Source organism: Sceloporus occidentalis, unplaced genomic scaffold (genome assembly GCF_023333645.1).
Source record: "Sceloporus occidentalis isolate IW3139 unplaced genomic scaffold, rSceOcc1.0.p SCAF_285, whole genome shotgun sequence".
NCBI lineage: Eukaryota > Metazoa > Chordata > Lepidosauria > Squamata > Phrynosomatidae > Sceloporus > Sceloporus occidentalis.
Genome location: NW_028317265.1, coordinates 401523 through 427261, shown reverse-complemented (window position 1 = coordinate 427261; position 25739 = coordinate 401523). Strand labels below are relative to the sequence as shown.

General features: G+C 42.6%; 1 protein-coding gene across 1 annotated transcript in view; it reads right to left on the bottom strand.

Moving 5' to 3' along the window:
• Positions 1-2473: 2473 nt before the first annotated feature.
• Positions 2474-25739, bottom strand: part of LOC149275465 (xaa-Pro aminopeptidase 3-like) — a 166753-nt gene continuing 143487 nt past the window's right edge. Inside the window, exons 11-12 of the mRNA XM_089504704.1 lie at positions 4467-4587; positions 2474-2640 (exon numbers count right to left, since the gene is read on the bottom strand). Coding sequence (XP_089360830.1) covers positions 2474-2640; positions 4467-4587 — 288 coding nt within the window. The remainder of the gene's footprint in view (positions 2641-4466; positions 4588-25739) is intronic.

Here is a 25739-nt window from a genome sequence, read left to right as displayed (position 1 = left end):
TGCCCTATAACTTACAAAAAACAGCAAAAAACCATAAAAACATTGGGTATTTCTAAACTCAGTAGTAGAATCTATTTAGCTAGTTTTTTTACTTGCTTTTCTAGGTGAGTAAAAGATTTTTCAAATAAAAGTCATAACATGTTTTTTTTTCAATTTTTCACCATGTTTTGTTTTTTTTTTTTATAGTAAATAAGATGATACGATCAAAATAACGGTATCTGAAGAAAGCCCATCTTGTCCTGAAAAAAACAATAATATAACTTATGTGGGTACACTAAATGGGTGAGGAGAAAATTACAGCTGAAGACAAGCACCACAAAAGTGTCAAAACAGCCTCGGTCCCACAGGGTACAAAACGAAAAATGAGCCCGGTCCTTAAGGGGTTAATACTGGCTTGGATCCAGAATAAAAATATTATATACACCACAACTCTGTTGGTGGTATTACTTTACACAGTCACTTTTTTCATATCGAAAACTCTCTGAATCTGGGCCATAAAGGAATCCAAACCATTCAACCCTGAAGGAAGGCACAACCATCACCGGATGGTAACTGGAAACTAGGGGCAATATATACCATCTTAAATGTAAGTGCATCTCTACCCCGGTACCTTCAGATTTAAGACGATATTACACCATTTGGCCTTTTTATGTTTGTGTTATTCCTTACATACATGGCACACATGGATTCCGAGGCTTGATTTGATTGGATCTTGATTTTTGTTTCACATATAATTCAAAACCGGTTTACACGAGTGCCCCCAAGTGGATTGTGTTTCTTTAACTAATGTCAGCCACACTGCTCATGGTTTGGTTTTAGTTTCCATTTTTGGTTTAATTCCTTTAATTTTTACCCAATCATCTGTTATCACATATACTCAGGCTAAATATTTACATCAATTGGCGGTAATTTGTGGGTCTCAGTGGCCCTTTTCTCTTACATATCCCATTTAATTGAATCACTTTGAATAGGAATCACCTGGCATTGTCTTGTCAATGTTTGTATGATCTTACTGATGTTTGTATTTTATTATACTTGATCTCAGTACCTCATTTTGTTTAATATACACTTATTACATATGTCTCAATAATAACAGGTATGTAAAAAAATCCCAAAACAATGTATGTGTAAGTGTATGTGAGGTTCGTCTTACCAGGAGGAATCCGATATGCAGGACTGGAACACACTTGCTCAAAAACAGAACACACGCAAGGAGCCTGGTGAGGGTAACAGGGCACTTGGTAGTGTAACTGTAAGCACGAGTGGTCAGAGAGAAGCCGTTAAGCAGACCAGGGTCGGGACGCCAGAGGTACACGTAGTCGGTATGGATAGCCAAGGTCAGGATGCCAGAGGTACACGTAGTCGGTTGGATAGCCGGGGTCAGGATGCCAGAAGAACACAACGTAGCAGGGAGAGCCAGAGTCAGGATACCAGAGAAAACACGGGAAGCCGTTTAGCAGACCAGGGTCGGATACCGGGAGAACAAGGATAAGGTAAATATAAATGAAATACAGGAGGAGCTCACGATATACGGAGAGAATCAGTATAACTGAGCACTGAGGACACTGTGTGAGAGGTTTAAATAGCCCGGGGGGGCGTTCCCCGACGTCCGGGACGTGATCGCGTCCTACGTCGCCATAGCGACGCAGCAGAATCCAGCCGGCGGTCAGCCTCATAAATATTCATGAAGCGGCCGCGTGCGCGAGCGGCCGCTTCGTATTCCAGTCTGCGGTGCCGGCGTTTCTGCCGGGGGAAAGAAGAGGCCGGCCGGGAGCTGTTTAAGGTAGGTGCCTTACAGTGTATATGAATGTGGTTCATATTTCAATAAAACAGAATTGACTCGAAATGTACAAAGACTATCTGCTCACACCATAGGAGGCCCCTTCCATAGTCATTGTTTCTCTGCACCTTAAGTTAGTTAATTTTATAATTGTTCTGTTAATTCTTAATCTTGTGTGATGTAATTAAATTATGTACTGTAATTGAACCCTTTTGTTCTGTTTAAAACCTGGCTGCTTTCTTGAGGTTTCTGTGGATAAATATGCTTTATTCTGTTCAATAAAATTCTTGCTGTACTCAATTCAAGATAGTTGTGTGTACTTATTGGGTACACATAGCAGGGTTCCAAAGTGTGCATGCTGACTGGTGCTGGAAGTGATTTGGGGGAAAAAAGGAGGATACACCAGGGTGATCTCTGGGAGCCACTACAGCTCTCTTGGTGTTCACATAGACCTAATATAATTTTGCTCTAAAAAGCATAGTATCATGAGGGACCTCCTGTATCCACTGGTGGAGCATTTTCATCCTAGCCGCTGCAAGGGGAAAATGTGTATTTTTAAGAAAAGCACCAGGGCATTTTATTAACAAGATTTAATTAACTGTTGATTTAATTTGCAACACAAAAATGCAGAGCCAGTCTTTTATGGGAGTTATCAACCATTGTTTTACAATTTTAATAATGTACACCTGAATTTTAAACTCCATTGGCACAGATCTGCTGTATGTCATAGATTTCTTTGGGGCAGTCCGCAGAAAGTATTATAGGGGACTGTTCTGTGATGACAACATCATCTTCAATACGGATTCCCAATCCTCTGAATTTTTCTGGTGCTGTATTGTCATTTTTCTGAATATAAATACCTTACAGTAAAGAAATTAAGATATATTAGAATTCACATTCAATATTTCATATCCATAGAGTTAATCATAACATACAGACATCCCGTTTTATATGCAGTGGGTAAATTAGAAGTACACAGAACTGTTAATTTGTGCAACAATCCATTAAAGTTGATTTTTTGGAAAAGCAATGTTGCACTCTTTGGGCCAAGGAAGGGTAGAAGAATGGGATATTTTGGTTTATAAGGGGGTGAGAGGGCATATTTGGACACTGTATCCCCTCAAGTTGATATACAGTATTTACTCGATTATAAGACAAGGAGCAAATGCTCTGAAAAGTAACCAGTGTCTTATATTCGAGGTCATCTTCTAATCAGACCTCAAATGGAGGGGAAGGATGAAAGAGCAACCCTAGCTCTCTACTGTGCCACACCCCAGTGATGCCCTGACAAAAGGGTTGGGACAAGTCGACCTCACAATAGCCCCTGGATGAAGCCACATGCTTGTGCTCAAGGGGAATGGAGTTTTAGCCTGCTCCATGTCAATCCACAACGTGGGGGAGGGGCGGTAGCCCATTTGCTTCAAGCTTCGATGTATTGTGCGTTCAGAGATGTATTCTGCATTATTCTGGTTGTAATGCGTGGCTATTTGAGTTACTGTTGCCTTTTTATCATCTTGAACCAGTCTGCCCATTCTCCTCTGACTTCTGACATCAACAAGCCATTTTCGTCCACACAACTGCCGCTCACTGGATATTTTCTCTTTTGCTGACCATTCTCTGTAAACCCTAGATATTGTTGTGCGTGAAACTCCCAGTAGATCAGCAGTTTCTGAAATACTCAGACCAGCCTGTGTCGGGAGGTGCTGTACCGATCGCACGATCGGGCAGTTTAAAATGCCCGATTGCGTCACTGCTGACTTAACCCGGAAGTTCATCGGAGGACAGGATATCCCCTGCAGGGGATATCCTGTCCTCTGATGATGCAGACGCTGTGATCTCTATGCACATCTGTGAGGACCTGCATAGAGATCACAGTGTGATCGGTGCAGGGGGATTGCGGGGAGGAGAGTGAGAAACCATGTCTCTCACCCTCCTCCCATGCTGCAAAACGAATACAGTTCTATGGCCAACAATGTCCACCTGACAAAGAGTCACTAGTTTGGGGTGATCCCGGGGGAGCAGTGTCAGTCCTGGGGTACCATTGGAGAGCTCAAGGTCCAAAGATGTTATGATCCAAAAAGTGACGTGATCCGACGTCACGACTGAGCGTCAGACGCAGTAGCCGAGCCAGAGTTGCATAGCTGCAGCTTGGTAAACCCCGGTCCCAAAGATTGGTAATAAAACCAGGGTTCCCGAACGAGCTCGCTCTCCGTAACCACCACCGAGTGTTTCTCACCACAAGCTTAATGTAACATCAAAAGAGCAACGTGGTGGGGATAAGGGTGTCTGAAGCAACGCTGTTCAAATTGTCAGCGGGCCACACAGTTCCATGAATGCGCGGTTAGGTCACAGCAGGCACCAATCAGGTGGAATCCAACCAAGATTAGGGGTATACAGTGTCCATAAGCCTGGGGCGTAACACAGGAAAACAGGTATGGGGCCACAATAACATAGGGGATAAACAGATGGGCTGTCACATCATAATTACCCGGTTATTACATGACACTGGCCCATAGAAAAAGCTATTTTTTTTTTTTAAATTAAAAGTCTACTGTCCAACCATCCAATTAGTCATATAACACACTCATGGCCCTGACTGACGAACCTTTACAATTCAGACGAGCCATTTTGTATGGGTTTTAAAAACAGATGCTATTGTGATACAGTTTCATAACAATTTTCTTACCTGGCTCAATTGTAATTACCATTCCAGGATGTAGAGGAATAGAACGGGATATATCTGGTGTATCATGGACATCCATGCCAAGATAGTGTCCAACATGGTGAGGACAGTACTTACGGGCATACTGAAAGAAAATCAGCAAATATACATGTATGATGCAGTTATGTAGAAAATAAAAACATAGATAAACAATATAACAAACTCTTCTTTTTCATCATTAATATAAAATCAGAGAATTTTGATTTAGAATTAAATCAAATGAGGCAAAATAGATGCATGGAGATGAATAACACCTTGAGCATGGATGTTTGTGCACCTGCCCATGGCTCTGTGTTTGCTAGGATCCACTCCCTATTTCTCCTGTCATTCTAGACTGTTCCTCACACACTTGTGGGCAATCATAAAATTAGTGGCCTGTAAATGCCTTGTTGCCCCATTGTTATGCTGGGCCTGCTTTCGTGGTGTTCCAGTACTTCTTTGATTTTGACCCTTGGCCTTCGACTTTGATTATTTTCCTGTTTATTCCTTTGGTATCTTTTGCCTAGATTTTCTGCTACCAGTTTTGACTCAGACTACAACCGCGTTCAGCTCTTTTAGTTAGATTACTTGACATATGATCTATTACTGAAAGGATCCTCAGATTATGTCTTTATGGCTGAGATCCTTAATACATTTAGTACATTTAGTGAACTATTTCCATTCTTATGTTTTTTTTTTAATATAAACTGCTACCCAAAACTGCATTTTGTGTGGCCTTATCAGTGACACACAAAAAGGAAATATTACATCCTTTACACTGAATTCCTCTTTTAAAATTGAACAACTGCACCAATTACCTGAGATTGCAGACTGTTGGAAAGTCTATTATCCACACCTATATCCTTCTCCATAGTATATTTATTAAATAACTAGTGCCATTTGTCTTATCTTTACCATGTTTTCCCCCCTAAATGTATAATTTAAATTTTTCCTATGTTGAAACATATATCTGCCATTTTACTGTCCTGTCTCATTTTTTTCTGATTTATATACAGTACTTGCTTTCTGTCATATGCAAATATTGTGATATTGTTTTCACCTTCCGGTTCCAGATCATTAATATTTTTAAAAAATGCTACTATGGATAGACCTCTGAGATACTCCACTCAAAATTTGTATTATAGACTTTGCAAACTCTAGGCAGACCACAGCCACTGCATTTTCCTGGTCAATATTGTCTTACAATATTGTCTTACATTTTCAAGCAAGTTTCTTTGATATGACCTATTACACATGTGTGATGTCTACTAATATCACTGCAAAGCACAACTTGCCTGTATAGCACCGGTCATAGCTGTAATCTATCCATTAACATCCATTACTTAATCAAAAGGTATCTGGGAAAAACAATAGAGAATACCACAGCAAATGGAAATCTGCTCAACAAACTACAGTCATGGCCAAAAGTTTTGCCAACAACACAAATATTAATTTTCACAAAGTCTGCTGCCTCAGTTTAGATGATGGCAATTTGCATATACTCTAGAACGTTATGAAGAGTGATCAGATGAATTGCAATCAATTCCAAAGTCCCTCTTTGCCATGAAAATAAACTTAATCCCACAAAAACATTTCCACTGCATTTCAGCTCTGCCCCAAAAGGATCAGCTGACATCATGTCAGTGATTTTCTCGTTAACACAGGTGAGAGTGTTGATGTGGACAAGGCTGAAGATCACTCTGTTATGCTGCTTGAGTTAGAATAACAGACTGGACGCTTTAAAAGCAGGTTGGGGGTGCTGCGTGACTGGATGACGTAATGTTGCATGCTCCGGGAGGCGGAGATGAGGGGTCTCCCGATGGTTTACGTTGCTGAGTAGTGAAGAGTCTGCTGGGGTGTATACGCTTTCCTCTGCCACAAAAGATTTGACGGCTCAGCCTAGGGACTCTTTGGAGACCGGGACATCGACACCCAGAGAGATTCAGGATTTGGGAGAATGTGCTGCTTGCTGCTGAGGTAGCGAGATTACCACAAGAATGCCGTGCGAAAGGAAAACGGCATTTTAGCCTTATATTACTTTGGCTATATATGAATTCGATCTTCTGTAGCAGAAAAGAGCACTATCAATATAGCATAAGGAAATACAGGTAAGTATTCCATTTAACTTTCTGGGTTTAGCTAAACTAGTATTCAGACTGCTCAGCGTCCTAAAGAAACTTCCCACATTATCAATTGGGGAGTAGAGTGCTAAAAGTTAAAAAAAATTATCCTCTGATTTTTTTTCACCATGCCCCCCAAACATCAGGCTATCAAAGGCAAAGAAAGACCCTAAACAGGATAAAGGAGTTACGACTTTTTTTTCCCCAAGATCAATTAAAGAAACACAGGACTATTCACACGCGGAATCAGTTTCCTCAATGGAGGAAGCAACAGCTAGCTCTGTGAGACAGAACTCTGTAGTAATTACTCAGCACATACTGAGATGTGCCTTGGGCGATTTAATGAGAAATATAAAACAAGAAATTAATAACAGCTCCAAAGAAATTAAAGCAGATATTGCTGCCTTAACAGAAAATCTTGAAAAGATAGATTTCAAACAAGCACATTTGGAAAAACAGCAATACCCACCTTCATGTTCCCCACAATCAACTGAAGCCCAAGCAAACCTGCATACTTTGCTACAAGCCCTCACAACCTGCAATACCCACCTTCATGTTCCCCACAATCAACTGAAGCCCAAGCAAACCTGCATACTTTGCTACAAGCCCTCACAACCTGCAATACCCACCTTCATGTTCCCCACAATCAACTGAAGCCCAAGCAAACCTGCATACTTTGCTACAAGCCCTCACAACCTGCAATACCCACCTTCATGTTCCCCACAATCAACTGAAGCCCAAGCAAACCGGCATACTTTGCTACAAGGTATACAGAGTGGACCAAGAGATCTCCTTTATTGTTTTCTGTATTGTTATTATCATTTTCCTGTTTCTGTGCCTGAATTGTCTATTACCCTTTTTTCTGTCTATCTATGCTTTATGGCCTAGGAATGCCCTTACTGGGAGTTGCAGCATTTTTCCACTGATTGTTTTATTTGTTTTTATTTGGTAAAATTTATGTCATGCCTGTCACTACTTAAGTGTGTTATATTTTACTTTCTATCTTTCTGCTCCACTAACCCCCTTATCTCCTATATCTGCCCTCTTACTGCCCCATCCACTTTAACACTATTTAACACTCTCTATTACAGCCCTCACAACCTGCAATACCCACCTTCAAGTTCCCCACAATCAACTGGGGTTTTTCTCCCACCCGCCCCAGTGGTGTTCTAATATATAGACAGTTAAGTACCAGCTCTATTGGAACACGCCAGTAGAGGGCACCAAACTGTAGATCCCTTTACTACCCACTACTCCCCATTAAAGCATTCCAGATCCTATCCCTCCCCATCTCTCTGCCGTCAAAGCTATCCCAGTACCTCTACACTAAACCTTTATATGTGAAACCTACCTATATTTGCTCTACTACTCCTGTCCCCCACATCGTCTTCCCTATTCCTATCACTCTAAACCGGCAAACTCAATCAACATGAGCAACCTAACCAATCTTATTCCTATCATCTCCAACCATAAGCTACCTCCCGTCTTTAACTGTGCCCTATGGAATGCCCGCTCGGTATGCAACAAACTTGCTTGTATACATGACCTTTTTCTATCCCATGCTTTTAACCTCCTAGCTCTTACTGAAACCTGGATCCCCTCCCATGACACTACTGCTTCTGCTGCACTCTCCTTCGGAGGACTACACTTCAGCCACACTCCTAGGCCTGATGGCAGAAAGGGTGGTGGTGTAGGCATCCTTCTCTCACCTCACTGCACCTTCCAGAATATACCAAGCCCTCCCTCCCTCTCATTCTGTTCCTTTGAAGCTCACACAATCCGTCTTTTCTCTCCACTCTCTCTTCAAATTGCTGTCATATATCGCCCTCCAGGTCCTACCTCGCAGTTCTTTGACCACCCTTCTGCCTGGCTCCCTTTCTTTCTCTCTCCTAATATCCCCTGTCTTATTCTGGGTGACTTTAACATTCCTTTAGATATATCTAACAACTCTGCTAGCTCCAAACTCCTCTCCCTGACATCCTCCTCTGGTCTCTCTCAATGGACTAATTCCCCTACGCACACCGAGGGACACTCACTTGATCTGGTTTTCGCCAGATCATGCTCCCTTTCAGACTTCTCCATCTACCCGTTCCCTCTGTCTGACCACCACCTTCTATCCTTTTCTCCAGTGCTAACCCCTAACAAGACAAACTTACAGCGCTCACCTCATACTTGTAGGCCATTACCAGACAATACCATTACCCAACTGTCAGCCTCACTTGAACCTCTCTTACCTTCCATGTTAACCCTTTCCTGCCCAGACACAGCAGCCTCTTGCTTCATCCCTCGACACCATAGCTCCAATTACTACAAGTTACCCCTGACAATTTAAACGCCAACCATGGCATTCCAAAACCACACAGTTTCTTTAGAAGTGCTGCCGCACGGCTGAGCGTTACTTCAGAAAATCCAAATCCAGCGAAGACTTTACTCACTATAAATTCATGCTACACACCTACAACTCTGCCCTCTCTCTCACCAAACAGCTCTACTTCTCCACTCTCATATCCTCTCTTTCTTCCAACCCACGACGCCTTTTTTCTACTTTCAACTCCCTTCAACTTTCAACTCTACTTTCAACTCCCTCCACACCCACACCACAAACCTCTCTCACTGGCCAAGATCTTGCTACCCACTTCAAAGAGAAGATCGAGACTATTAGAACAGACCTCTCTTCCTTACAACTCCCTGCTACACCACTCAACACCACTCTCTCCACTCCTACTATACTAACTGCCTTTTCCCCTACAACCGAAGAAACAGCTCTAACAAAAGTCTCCAATGACTTGCTCTCTGCCAAAGCAAAAGGTCACTACTCTATTCTGATTCTACTGGATCTCTCTGCTGTTTTCGATACTGTTGATCACCACCTTCTTCTAGACTCACTTGCTTCTCTAGGCATTCGAGATACAGCTCTCTCCTGGATCTCCTCATATCTGTCTAACCGTTCCTTCTCTGTCAACTTCTCTGGCAAGGCATCATCACCCCTTCCACTTTCTGTTGGTGTCCCCCAAGGTTCAGTCCTTGGCCCTCTGCTGTTCTCTCTTTATACGTCCTCTCTTGGCAAACTAATCAACTCATTTGGCCTCCAGTATCACCTATATGCAGATGATACCCAAATCTACCTGTCTTCTCCTGATCTCTCTCCATCTCTCCTGTCCCGTATTACCAATTGCTTGTCTGCTATTTCTTCATGGATATCACAACACTACCTGAAACTTAATCTTTCTAAAACTGAACTCATTATCTTCCCTCCCTCCACTCCACTACCTGAATTCTCTATCACCATTAACAACATGACTATTCCTCCTACTAACCAGGCCCGATGCCTTGGGGTCATCCTTGACTCAAACCTCTCCTTCATCCCTCACATTCAGTCCCTCGCCAGATCCTGCCGCTTGCACCTAAAAAACATCTCTCGTATCCGCCCATTCCTCACCCAAGAATCCACAAAAACCCTGGTTCATTCCCTTATCATTTCCCGTCTTGACTACTGCAACACTCTTCTGGTTGGGACTCCACTGTCTTGACTCTCTCCTCTACAGTCTATCCTAAATGCCGCTGCTAGGCTCATCTTCCTTGCACGTCGCTCCTCTTCTGCTTCTCCCCTCTGTGAAACCCTCCACTGGCTCCCAATTACCTTTAGAATTAAATTTAAGATCCTGGTACTGACATGTAAGGCCATCCATAATACTACTCCTCCGTACATTTCTTTTTTTTTTCAAGTCTCATTTATTTATAATAGTACAATGACATATAATCGCAATGATACAGCAAGATATCAGACAAAGGAACAATGAAAACGCACATAAGGACCTCGGTACACAGCATATGAGCCACAAAGGTGGCAAAGTAAGTGCAGTACATTGTTGAGAAAAGGATACATAATAATACAGTAACCGGATATCAGCCATTGTAGCGGACCAGAGAGTCGAAATGAGAAATGAACAAATAATAACAGAACATCACGGTTAATAGAACAATACCCCCAGGCTAGAAACCGTTCGAGGTGGAGTGAGGTCCCTCAGACAACTGCATAAGTCATACAGGATTGAACGGTGAGCGAGGGAAGGTGACCTCACAATGTAGACCAAGGTAAGTTCCCGGTAGCGGGGGCATGAGAACCAGAGTAACAAAAGGAGGGGGAAGGAGAACAAAAATAAGGGGAGGGGAGGAGGGAAGGCAGTACAGGAGAAAAAATAAACATTTAGGTATCATGGCGAAGAGCCTTCCCCCCCGGCTGGCGGCTCGGCGATACGAAGAAAATGACAACAAGGTAAGTCATGGTAGGGCAAATAGAACAAGAGTACCAGTACAGGTATGAGTTGAGAAATTGGACGGAGAGGACCATGGAGAGCAAAAGGTCTGGAGCGAATGTACAGCTCCTGGAACCCAGATCAGGGAAGAGATGGGGGATGGCAACGTAAAATAGCAGTGAAACGGGGGGACGAGAGAAATTGGTTCCAGAGGAGCCACTTTAAATCATTTTTGTAACCTCGGCCCCTGGCTGTGGACACCAGATCCTCCATGTTGCAGATATACACAACTTGTCGAACCCAAGCCTCTACAGGAGGTGGGTGAACCGAGCGCCAAAATCTGGGAACAACGGTTCTGGCCGCATTAATAAGATGAAAGGAGAGCGAACGTTTGTATGAACCAAAAGTTTGTGTAGTGTGTTGAAGCAGAACCAGCGCAGGAGTGAGTCTAATGTCAGGATCGCACACTTCCCTGATGACTTCCTCCACCCTGTCCCAGAAAGGCCGGATCAGCGAACATTCCCACCATATGTGAAGGTATGTGCCCCGGGCCAGGTCACACCTCCAGCATATGGGTGAGACTTGTGGAAAGAAACGGTGCAAATCCACAGGCAGCTTGTACCACCTGGATAATAATTTGAAAGCTGTTTCCTGCGTCTTACTGGAAATAGAGCCCCTCTGCGTCAGAAGGACCATGGAATCCCAGTCTTCCAGAGAGAAGACTTGGTTTAAATCATGTTCCCACAATCGGAAGTAATATGGCTTATCAGGAAGGCGCGACGTGACCAAGATAGCGTATAGCCTGGATAAAAGATGAGTGGGTTCAGCAGCAGCCTCACAGAGCGACTCTAGTGGTGTAGGTGGCCTATGAAAGGATGCGTCAGTGAGTAGTGTGGATAGAAAGTGGCGCAATTGACAATAAAAGAAGGTCAGGAGGGGCGGGGGGGTTGGCGAGCGAGCAAGGGCAGGCAGTGGACGGAGGCGTCCGTCAGTGATCATATGAGACATCCGAAGAACCCCAGACCCAGCTGGCAATAGTGGTTTAACGGTAAGATTACGCAAACCAGGAGGGAATTCTGGATTATCCGTGATCGGGAACAGAGGGCTAGGGAAAGTTAACACGGATCCTTGAGAATGGAGCCGGGAGACCACCCAAAGGGTAAAGGAGACGGTAGGGTGGCGGGGTATGCAAGGGGTCCGCAATTGCTTCCGGATCCACGGGATAGCTGCGACAACGACCGAGAAGAGTGAGTTCTCGATCTGAATCCACGGCTTATTGGAGTGTAGGGTCCACTCCACCATCCTGCGGAGGTGAGAGGAAACCCAATACTTTTCCAGGTCAGGTAAACCCATGCCCCCTTGAAGACGAGGCCTGGAGAGATGGTGATACGACAGACGTACCGGTTTCTTATCCCATATAAATTTGGTAAACATTCTTTGACACGTTGTGAAAAATGACTTGGGGAGAAAAATCGGGAGCGATTGAAAAAGGTATAGGAACCGCGGCAAGATGTTCATTTTTATTATACCCATACGCCCGAACCAAGATACATGGGGGAAGGCCCATCTTCGGAGGTCCCCACGGACAGCGGAAAACAAGGCATAATAGTTAAGGGAGGCTAGTTCACCGACATCCTTGGAGAGCTTAAATACCAAGATACTTGATGGATGTCAATTGCCAGCGAAAGGGGAATTTACTTCTAAGCTGAATTTGCATGGGAGATGGGATGTTAAGACCAAGTATCTCCGACTTTTGCATATTGATTTTGAAATTGGAGACCTCGTGAAAGAGTTTGAAAGCGGCACTCCGTACATTTCTGACCTCATTAGCAAATACTCTCCTACTCGATCCCTACGTTCCTCCCATGGGCTAAGGCTCTCCTCCTCACTCATCACCTCTTCCTTTTCCCGTCTACAAGATTTCACTCGAGCTGCCCCATATCTCTGGAATCTACTCCCAAGGAACCTTCAGCATTCTCCCTCCCTCCCAACATTCAAGAAACATCTAAAAACCCACTTCTTCAGAGAAGCATACCATCTTAGCTGCTAGAACTTCCTAGTCATCGATACAACCACCACAATACCTCTCACCCTTTCTCTATGCCTTATGTTTGTCACCCCATTTCCCTCTAGATTGTAAGCTTGCGAGCAGGGCTCTCTCCACCAAATGTATCGGTTTGTCTTAGTCTGTCAATTCTTGTCTTGTCATATCCCTTGAATTTATGTATTGTATTAAGCGCTGCGTAAACTGTTGGCGCTATATAAATAAAGGATAATAATAATAAAGATATCAACTACTGATTTGAAGATCTGCAAATCAAGATCGCTGACCTTTAAGACCGCTCACACGGTCGAAATCTCCGATTTAGAAATATCCCAGAGTCCTACTCCAGCGATAAGCTAGAAAGATTTTTACTAGAAATGATTCACGACTTGCATACTGAAGCTGTTTTCTCAGACAACTGGATAAATAGATGCCACTGATGAGGAAAACCAAGCTTCATAGCTGACAATATTCCCAGAGATGTGATAGTCATCTCCTCCTCTTACCATCTGAAGGAGAAGATACTGAGATCTGTGAGAAATAAGTCTTTGAAAGATCCAAGATTTCTAGATATCCAGATCTATGCAGATCTCTCCTTCTCTACAAGGATTTGGAGGAGATCCTTCCAACTAGAATTACGTATATACAGATAAAAAAGCAGACTATAATAGTGCCGTATCTTTGGGTGTACCGGATGAAAAAAGTCACAGTCTGTATAGGCACAACATGAAAAGATGCGCTTAAACGCTCGTGACGCCAAAAGTCTGGGTAGTCCTGCTTAAAAGAGTCCGATTGAATCCTTCTCGGCGTGTTTCGTCGGTTCGGCCTCCTCAGGAGCAATAAAAATAATCGTTAAGTATTTCCGTCGTGTCTCTTCGTCTTTTTATGTGTTCGGTATTTCCGGGTTCTGACGTAATTATGTTGTATGGGATTGAGATGGTCTGTCTTCTAGTTAATAAAGTTCTGTCTGAGTGTGTGGACGCGACCGCCGATGATTGACAGCAGATCCGGACATCACCTCGTCGGAAGGAACTCAGAGTGGTCCCTCCTCTCTCAACATATGGAGATGGGAAGGAACGGAAAGTACTTTAACCACTCCGGTGCCGACCAAAATGCAGACCCGGCACCCATGGAGAAAACATCTAAGATACATATAGAGGTATGATCAACAAAAGAAATAAGAGTTCCACTTATATAGGGATATAGAGGGATGTGAATATATATAAGCAATGGAGAATTGCATAATAAATTATAAATATTAGTATATATACCGTATTGGCTCGGATATAGGCCGCACCCGAATATAGGCCGCACCCTAAAAGTTAGGTGCTTTTTTAAAGAAAAAAGTCTCTGCCCCCCCCGAGATATGCTGCCACACTGTCCCAAAGATGTACCCCCCCCGAGATATGCTGCCACTCTACCCCCCCGAGATATGCTGCCACTCTACCCCCCCGGTGATATGCTGCCACTCTACCCCCCCCGAGATATTCTGCCACTCTACCCCCGAGATATGCTGCCACTCTACCCCCCCGAGATATGCTGCCACTCTAACCCCCAACCCCCCCGAGATATGCTGCCACTCTGTCCCCGAGATGTCCCCCCCACGAGACTTACCGGTGTAGACTCCACAGGGTCTTGCAGGGGACATCTACGCATAACGCGTATTCAACTTCCGGCGCCGTGGGAAGTACCGGCAAGGAAGATTGTTCGCGCAGACGTTCACCGGCAGCGGCGATGCGAGCATAAACAACCTCCGCCACTGCACGTCTGCGCGATGCGCTTAGACAATCTCCTGTGCCCACACTCCCCCCGTGGGAAGTGCTTGCAGGGGAGGCTGTCTGAGCGTATCAGACAGGTCCCTTGCACCGCTGCGGGGGATCTGTATCCTAACCCTGCTGCCCGCCCGGCACCCGGGACTGCATGTCCCGGGCGTCAGGCGCTAGACCCCGAATATAGGCCGCACCCCCACTTTAAAGACTTAAAGTGGGGGGAAAAAGTGCGGCCTATATTCGGGCCAATACGGTATATATATTTTTTCATTTATTTATAAATAAGGTAAAAATCTATAATCAAATGTAACTATTAAGAAAAATATAATACTCTTTTATATATATATGTAGTAATAAATAAAAAAAAAAAAACCTTTAATGTAACAGATCAAGAAATAATCATTATATATAGGCACATCAATAGAGGCGACAGCTGCAGAGTACCCACCTAAATCCCTCAATCCCGTACAACGTAATTACGTCCGAACCCGGATATACAGAACCCATAAAAAGATGGACACACGACGGAAGTACTTACCGATTATTTTTATTGCTCCTGAGGAAGCCGAACCGGCGAAACGTGTCAAGAAGGATTCAGTCGGACTCTTTTAAGCAGGACCACCACTGACTTTTTTACACCATACGCTGATGGGTCTGATGCATCTATATTGTTTCTGAGTACATATCACATCACACACAGCACTGAATATTGTTTATACATATTGCACTATTATATTATTTTACCCTGGATGTATTTGCGCCCAAACCATCGGTTTATCTACACTTTCAGGAAGAGTGTTCTTTTGGGCTGTGGCAGTCATCTGGGAAGTATTATTAAGCTTTTTAATTTCATTTTCCATATTCACTTGTAAGCACAAGAATTTGGTTGTTTAAGTATTTTTATCACTAGAATTACGTATCCTGCGAGAAAAGAATATTAGATATTCATGGGCCTCCCCTAGAGCATTAAGAGTCCTCTAGAATAATTCAACTGAAGCATTCACCTCGACTGCACTCACCAGGATGTTGAGCACCTAGGGTTGTGCAGCCACATACCAGCGCCCTGACATAGCAGCGGATGTTGTCCAGAACAAAACAAAGTGATATCCTGCAGGCACCCTGGAGCAGGCGTGAGACATAGCACTAGAATCATGTGCAGGATGCTGCAGGCTGGGAGTATGGAAGCTAAGCAGAGTACCAGCTGAAACAAGGGGAGCAATGAACAAGGGGAACAGAGCGAGAAAGGGACAGGGAGACCGAGAAAGAAACATAACCAGACAATACATACATGGTACAGGACACCCATCTACCGGGGATTCAGGACAGGACACCCCTCTACCGGGGATTCAGGACAGGACTCCCCTCTACCGGGGATTCAGGACTCCCCTCTACCGGGGATTCAGGACACCCCTCTACCGGGGATTCAGGACATAACAAAGGACAGGGTAACAAGGCAAGGAACACAGGGGATGGAGTAAGGAGCCGAGTTCCTCAGACGCTTCTCCTTTAAGCAAGGATAGGAAATCTTTACTGGGACATGGGGAGGGGAGAGGAGAGAGGAACCGATATCCTCAGATGATTCAGGGAAAGGCACATAAGAGACAGACAAACATGAATAAAGGAACTAGCCTAGGACTATGTGTTAACAATTGGAGATTCCGTCACATCATATGGCCATAGAATGCTTAGCCCACCACTACGCCAAAGTACTCCAATATTCGGTGGGTCCTAACGCCAAACCCTGCCAACTGAATTACGAATAAACTAAAACTAAACATTGAACCTAAACACAGAACAGAGAAAGACATACCTTTAGACTGCAGACTGAGACAAACATAACAAACGGATGAGGCACACCTTATAAAGGAAACAGGAGCTGAAGCAAAGAGCAGAACTGGAATCAAGGAATCAGAAGCACAGAACAGATCATAAGGAAATCCAGGAACGAATTGTAGCGAAAAAGGGAAAACCAGAGGTATGCAGCTCCGCAGCCTGAATGGGGCATGACACTGTGTTATTTCTAATTTAGAAATGAATCAATGATAAATTGTGTGGTTTTTTTTCCTCTCTCAGAAAGACTTTATTTAGAGGTATGAACACAAAATCAGCCACTCCATTCTTTATAGAACCAAATTCACTTTGATGAGGATTGTATATCACTGAGATGTGTTTTGATTGAAATATCAACAGATGGTGCTGATCATTGTGCTACTCTCACCTTAGAAATTAATCTATGATAAATTGTGAGGGTTTTTTTTTCTTTTTTTTCTCTATATTATTTATAGAATTAAATAATTCACTTAGATAAGAATGGTATATCACTTAGATATGTATTGACTGAATTATCAGCAGACAATGCCGATCATTGTGTTATCTTCATTTTAGAAATGCATCTAGGATAAATGGTGTGGGTTTTTTTTATATAGAATTAATTAACTTACTTTGATGAGTATATCACGGAGATATGTAGTGACTGAAATATTTCACTTTAGAACTGAATCTTTGATTAATTGTGTGTGTTTTTTTTATAAATGGTTACAGCTAGAGATGATTGATTACTTTTTGTAGAAGGACTCCACTTAGAGGTACAAATACAAAATCAGCCACTTGTTTACAGAACCAATTAATTTACTTTGATGAGAATTGTATATTACGGAGACATGTATAGAGTGAAATATTAGCAGACAGTACTGAACAGCGTGTTCTTTCCACTTTAGAAACTTATGTGAACTTAAGAATGTATCCGGATATCCTTATTATCTTAGTTATACACACTATGTATGTTGTTTTGTTGAGAATTTCATTTTCTCTAGTTAGAGATTATAACTTTCAGCTTGGGGATAACTTTTTTTTTCTCTTTTTCGGGTGGATTGGGGCCCTTGAAAAAGGCCAGATCGGAATAATAGATCCCTTAATTTAGATAGGGGTTAAATGTATTTCGGTCAATACTCAGGGGCTGAATTCACCTGTAAAACGCAACAGAGTATATGCCTATCCACGAAAGGAGAAAATGGATGTAGCATTTTTTCAGGAAACTCATTGGAGAAATAAGGATAGCATTAGATGGGGTGGTAGATTTTATCCACATACCTACCATGCTTTAATGTTAGAAAAAAAAGAGAGGGGTCGCGATCACTTTTTTTAGTAGTATGCAGATACAACTGAAATACCTGGAACAAGACAAGGAGGGACAGTATTTAATATGGGTAGGCACAGTTAATGAAGATACAAGGACACTATAGAGATTTGTTTGTAATTACGCTTTTATTATGGATTTATGAGGAAGCCAACATAATCGGCAAAACGTGTTGAGAGACACAAAAGGAGTTCTTGACAGTATCACCAGGACTCTATTGGACTCTATCTTTCCTTATCACAGGCGTACTTGCACAACATATAGGTTATGCCATCACTATTGTAAGTGCATTCCGCTTTTATTTTGAGGACTATGTGAAGATACTGCACCATTTGGTTCTCTGTCTACTTTTATAGAAGAAATAAAGAATTCTTTCTACCTAAACCTTTGATGAGCTTCTTATATCAGCACCTTTTGTGAGTGCTATCACATCACTTATCATTACCATTTTTTATACTGTATTACACTATTGTGTGTTTTTCCCCCCACATATACATGCGCCCCAATATTGATGTATAATGAAGATAAATATACCTTGGTTAATATTTATCTCCCCAACACCAAGCCTTTATCATTTCTCCAAAAGAGCATGGATAAAGTAGATTGTAAGTTCCTGCGGGAACAGGGCCCTTTTTCCCTCTTGTATCTGTATGTCAATTGCTGTATTGTACTTGTCGCTCTGAAAAATACCCCTCGTTTTATAATCCGTTTCAGTGTGACTCACAGCAGTTACTACTTACCAGTCTCTCCCTGCAGTCACTGCCGATTGGCCCCACCCCTTCTTTCTCCCAGTCCCTCCCTGCAGTCACACTGAAGATTGGCCCTGCCCATTTCCTATAGTGTCCACATGGCTGAGACACTCATCTAACTGTGAGTATAAAATTAATATTCGGGTTGCTGAAAGTTAGGGGAGGTGGGGGGTTAATTTAAGGGCAGTTATGGTTGATGGGGTGTTTAGGGTTAATTTAGGGGCAGTTATGGTTGACGGGGTGTTTAGGGGCAGTTATGGTTAATGGGGTCGTTAAGGTTAATTTAGGGGCAACTATGGTTGATGGGGTGTTTAGGGTTAATTTAGGGGCAGTTATGGTTGATGGGGTGTTTATGGCTAATTTAATGCTGAGGACTGAGGTTTAATTTAATAAAGTTAACTTAAGGTGCAGTTAAAGGTAAAGGGGGAAAACTAAGGGGAATCTAAATCCTGGGGGCAGTGAAGATTAATCTTGTACTTTACATAGTTACATAGTTCGTAAGGTGGAAAAAGACCATCAAGTTCAACCCTTCTACCTAACCTTCCTATTCTTGATCCAAAAGAAGGCAAAAAAACCCTAATTAAGCTACTTCGAATTCTGCCATCAGGGGGAAAAAATTCCTTCTTGACTCCAAGAGGCAATCGGATTTTTCCTTGGAACAAGTCATGCCTTTCTAAGAAAATATTGAGGCCCCCTTTGAAGGTATCTAATGTATTGGATAATACCACCTCCCTTGGAAGTGAATTCCATACCTTTATTGTCCTCACTGTAAAGAATGCCTTCCTTTGTCGTCTATGAAAGACCTTCCAGTCTCAGAGGGTGACCTCTTGTTCTTTGTATATTTCTGTTAATGAACAGGTCACTGAAGAGCTCTTTATATTGGCCCTGCATATATTTATATAATGTTATCATATCCCCTTTGAGACGCCGTTTTTCTAGCGTATATAATTTTAACTTTTTTAGTCACTCTTCATAACTAGTATCACCCAATCCCCTTATTAATTTCGTAGCCCTCCTTTTTCTAATTCCATAATATCGTTTTTAAGGACCGGTGCCCAGAATTGTACCGCATACTCAAGGTGAGGTCTTATAAATGACCTGTAAAGAGGCAAGATAATATCCTCCTCCCTTGAATCGATACCTCTTTTTATGCATGCTAAAACCTTATTGGCCCTCGCAGCTGCTTGCTGGCATTGCGCACTGTTATAAACACCAAAACCTATTGCAAGGAGAGCACGTAAGGAAAAAAGGTATATACAAAGTAAATCTTTATTGCACAATATGATTTAAATACATATAAAAAAAAATATATAATATAAAAGCATCTCAGCACCAAGACACATATAGGAAGGTACATATGAACAGAGGCACAAGACTACAGGAACTAGGATGGAAATACATATGTATATGAAGGCACAAATAAGAAACAAAGGGATGACCACAGCGATAAAGTGAAAAGGAACAAATGAAATAACATACAGCAATGGTTACTAACCAAACCTAGAAGAAAGGCTGAAAACAGCAAAAAGCCTGGTAATAAATGGTGCCAAATCCAAACGTACCAACCCCAATGTACATTTCGCTGCAATGAGCTTCGACCTCTACCATTATTGTAGGTAGTTTGTTTTTGGTGATCATTGCGTCTGTTGTCAACCATTATTCCTAAATCCTTCTCATTGGTAGTTTCCCCCAAGGATATTCCATTTAAAGAATAGGTTGCATTTTTATTATTTTTACCATAATGCATAACTTTGCATTTCTCTATATTGAACCACATCTGCCACTTGCACGCCCAGTCCCCAACTCTGTCTAATTCTCCTTCAAAGAGGAAACATCAAGATTAGTCTGAATTACCCGGCCTAATTTTGTGTCATCAGCAAAAACTGTGACATGGCTCTCAATGCAGCTTGGGAGATCATTTATAAATAAATTAAAAAGAAGAGGGCCGAGGACAGACCCCTGAGGCACTCCACTTAATACCTGCGTACAGGCCGAGAAACATCCATTCACAACAACCCTCTGCATTCTATCTTTTAGCCAATTTCTGATCCACATACAGACATTTGCCCCTAAGCCTAAAGTCCAGATAAATCACATCTACAGCCCCCCAGTCTATATTTTTACTTATTTATAAAAGTATTGTGCCAGTGTGATGCAAACGAGTCTGTGAATCTATGAGGGCACTATGGCATATCTGGGGAGGAGGGAGTGGCATATCTGGGGGTATAATGTATACTGGGGTATAAGGCATATCAGGGGGCACAGTGGCATATCAGGGGATATAAGGCATATGTGGGGAGGGCGGAGTGGCATATCTGGGGGTATAAGATATACTGGGGTATAAGGCATATCAGGGGGCAGAGTGGAATATCAGGGGGTATAAGGCATATGTGGGGAGGGCGGAGTGGCATATCTGTGGGTATGTGGCATATCTGGGAGGCAGTGTGGGAAGCCTGGGCTCAGATGTGCCTATCTGGGGGGGCAGGTTGGGAAATAAAAGCAAGAAATGCATTTTTATCAAAGTTTTTTTTTTAACAAAAGTTTGTTTTTAACATCCAGTTATTTTAAATAATAATTGAAAAATCGATTCATCGAAAAAATAATCGGCCGATTATGAAAATAATCGTTAGTTGTAGCCCTAAAATTCATAACATTATTCAAAGAGCCAATCTATATGACGTTTGGACAGTGAAATTTCCTACAAAGAGAGATTACACACCTCTAAAAAATCCATAATACTTATTCCACCCTTATTGTCATACCTACCTGTCCGGCCGGGGTCCCACGGCGTTCCTCGAGCACGTCCCCCTCGTGTACTGACGTGCGCTCTACACGCACATGAGGGGGCGTGCGTATCGAGCAGGCACGCCTACCAGCCACTGACAGCCCTGATCGGGCTGCCGCAGCATATCAGCGGCGATCGGAGAAACGATCCGCCGCTACATGCTCGCGGCACCCGACCAGTGCCTCTTCTGCCTGTGTGGCGCTTCCGCGTCACTCGCGGCAGCAACACAAGCAGAGAGGACTTTGTGGTTGAGCCGCCGCAGGCATGCTGACGGCGATCGAGTGTTCGATCGCCGCTGCATGTCCACGGAGACTGTTTACATTACCTCCCCTGCCTGTGTGGCTCTTCCGCGTCATTCGCGGAGGTAACACAGGCATGAGGTTTTGTTAGGTTGCCATCGCGACGACGCTATTATTGCGCCGGTCGCGATGACGTCATCCTACCTGCTCTCCCGCCATTGGCTCTATTTAAACTTCCTGGTCCTATGTTTCCTTGCCCGTTCAACGAGTCCATGTTATTGCTCTCAGGGTGTTTGTGTTGCTCTTGCTTTCTGATTGATATCCACGTGTACCACACCTCGGCTTTCGTTCTTCTGACCTTGATCCTGCGCTGCCCCTCCCGACCTCGGCTATTGTTCTTTGACTTCGTTCCTGTGCTGCCTGCCCCGACCCCGGCTATTGTTCTTTGACTACGCTCTTGTGCTGCCTGCCTCGATCCCGGCTTGTTTATCGGATATTCTCGCCATTCCTGCATCGTGGGTCCATCACCTGTGGTGCCTGATCCGACTTAACACTTATATTAACGTGGTGTTTGGCCGATAGCATCCTCTATTCGGAGGAAAATAAACAGTTCATCGGACAAACACCTCAGGCAACCAGGTTGTGTGTCTTTAAGGCAGTTATGAGAGGCCACTTTATCAAATAAAAAAAATTAAAAAAGATACGATGTACTAATGAACAACTGTTAAATTATATATGAAATTCTATAATACAGTGACAAAAGCTAACATCCTCCTGATACTAAAGAAGCATAAGAACCCAGAGGATCTAAAAAGTGACAGCCCCATATCTTTAATTAATGTAGATATCAAAATGTTTTCGGCGATATTGGCAGAAAGACTGAAGCCTATCTTACATACTTTGACCAATCCTGACCAAGTTGGCTTTGTGCCAGGTAGGGATTCTACAAACAGAAACATAGAAAGTGACGGCAGATAAGAACCATTGGGCCCATCCAGTCTGCCCAACCTCTGAGTACTTTCCTTAGTACCTGCCCTTATCCTATATCTAACTTGGCCTTATGCCTATCCCATGCTTGCTTAAATGTCTTTACTGTATTAACATCTACCACTTCTGCTGGAAGGCTATTGCACGCGTCCACTACCCTTTCTGTAAAGTAATATTTCCTGATGTTACCATTAAACCTTTGCCCCTCTAGCTTATGACTATGTCCTCTTGTTGTGGCAGTAATAATACTAGACGCTTGATAGATAGGTTAGACTATGCGGAAAGGGTCGGTAACTCCCTCCTGACTGTCACTAGACGCTGAAAAGGCCTCAGTCAGGTGAGAATATTTTAGAGCTACATTGAAATCCTTTGGTTTGACTGGTTGGCTTTATACAGCCATTACCTCTTTATATTCTTCCCCCAGTGCCCGAGTGGTTGGCTCGGGACTTTGTTCTGATTGGTTTGATCTACATAATGGCACTCAACAAGGCTGTCCTTTATCACCCATATTATATATTCTCTCCTTAGAACCGTTCGCTAGGAACAATCGATATATAACAGGAATTAAAATAGATGAAGAAGACTCCCTATATGCTGATGATCAGGGCCGGTCCGACAATGGAGCCGAGTGGGGCGCCGGGTGGTTTTATCTTACCAAGTTGTCAGCACCCCTCTCTCTCCTCTGTGAGCTCTCTAGCTCAGTCTCGGTGCCGGCTTGTAATGTTGAGCGCCGGAAGATGACGTAATTTCCGGCACTCAGCATTACAAGCCAGCACCGAGACCGAGCAGGGAGACTCACCGCAGGACTGCTCACAGGGGGAGGGGAAGGGTAGATAATGGGGGGGCGGCAGGGAGAGGAAGGGTAGATAATGGGGGGGCGGCATTTTAAACTTAGCCCCCGGCGGCATTTTGTCTTGGGCCGGCCCTGCTGATGATGTAGTTGCCACTACATGCTGACGATGTAGTTGCCACTTTCTTAAAACCCATAGTCTCAATGACACAATTTGAGAAGGAGGAGTGGACTTTCCAATATTTCCAATAGTTATGCAACAATACGAAACCCACATTCTGTTTCACATCGTTAAAACATATATGGAACAATCTAAAACAGAGGCATGGTATAAGTGTAAAAGGCTTGCGGAACCACCAAATTAAATAAACTTATATCCATGATAAAAGTAGGATCCTAGAAAATATCACATCAGAGTGGTTGAAAATTAAAAAGAAACTTGACATAAAAAACTTTTCGTTTCTCTAAATATAAAAGTGTTGGAAGACACTATCGAAGATATCTCTTTAGTTCAACGGAGAATAGCTGGTGTCAAGACAATAGTAAATTTTATGAAGCAAGGACAGTTACTTACACTCCCCACATTAGCAGAAAAGCTCAAGATAACGAATATTCCTATTTTTAACTACCTAAGAGTCAAGAACTGTGTAAACAAGCAAGTTTTATCAACTCACAACGCAATTACACAGCAATTAGTGAACATTTTTAATTCTAACTCCACAATTAAACTAATTTCAACATGTGTACAACTCATAAAGATAAAGGAGAACGACGAAATTATAACGGTGGGAGAAAGACTTAAATACCTGCATCCCAGCAGATGACTGGTTAAATGTGTTTATGAGATTACTACCAAGAGTACATGATCTTTCTTTACTTGAGACCCAATTTAAGATTATGAATAAATGGTATCTGGTTCCAACCAGAATTGCAGGCATGTTCCCTACCAGTTTACAGATCAAAAAGAGGTCAAAAAAGGCTGCCCTTAAAATAACAGATATGAGATAACCACTAATAGTTAATAAGCTACTATGGTGAGAAACTCATAAAAGTGCATATAAAAACTCCCCCAACTTAATATGCAATGGAACAAATGTAAAACAGTAAAAAAAAATTTTTCTAACCAAGCGCTTATAAAATATTGAATCTATAGATTATAAAGTAAATTCGAGCGTGCATAGGTTGGTCAGCGGTATTCAAACGATGTCTCTCAAATGCAGGTATCGTATGAAATATAAAAGGCAAAGAGAGACATCATAAAATGAAAATGTTAAAACCTATACACAACCTGCCAGAGCATAAAAGACACATACAAGGCGGTGTCCTAGCCCCTTTCTGAGAATAATCACTCAAGATGTTCGTATTAATTTAAAAGTTTTTAAACAATTTATTAATACTTCAAGTAATTACAATTTTTTTAAATAATAAACACTTAAAATAAATAAGATAAATTGTGATAAAAGTGCTCAATACGTTCACTGGAACTGGTTTCGTCAGTCCATGACTTCCTCAGCATCAATATTGCCCTTTTATACGAAAATCCAGTCCAAACTCTTAACCCCTTCAATCCCACTTTTGCGCTATTTCGGTTCAGCGATTATTCTCTTTTCCTGTGAATAGTGATCCCATGTAAACTATATATTATTTTTTCAAGGAGAGACAGACCTTTCTTTTGATACTATATGATTAGCTGAAAATTTAGAATGAGAAATTCAGTAAAAACTAGCAATTTTTTTTTTTTAAAGACCTAATTATATTTTCATTTTCCCTCTGAATCCTCATAAAATTAGGTAAAGTGATGGAAAATCCCCTCCAAGTTTGTCAATTCAGGTGTCCTGATTTCAGAAATACCTTATTTATATAGATCTTCCATACTTTCCCAGCACTTACAGGGAACATACTATAAGGTGTACATTTTTTGTAGAACTTTTATGCTTATGGCTTAACGGGTTTGGGGATTGTGAACGGGGGCAGGAGTGAGCTAAGTGATGTCATTGTGACATCACTGGCATTAATAACATGTTCAAGAGGTCCCTAAGATGACCTCTAACCATTTTTTTTAAAAAATATATAAAAGAATACAAAAAATTTCTGCACCCAAACAGTGTTGCTGTAATGCCTCGACCTCGAGGCATTCAGCAACACCACGATTGGCACTAGGGGCCATGTCTGGCCCCTCCCAGGGGCATCAACATCCGCCATACATTGTATGTCGGCGGACACCCGTTTTAAAAGAGTTTAGGAGACGATCAACGATCACCTCCTAAACTTCAATGGTGTCGCTGGAATGCCTCGATCAGGAGGCATTCAGCTAGACCAAACACTTACCCCAGGACGGGCTGTGACCGCTCCGGAGAGCAGTCACAACCGCCACTGCGTGTGT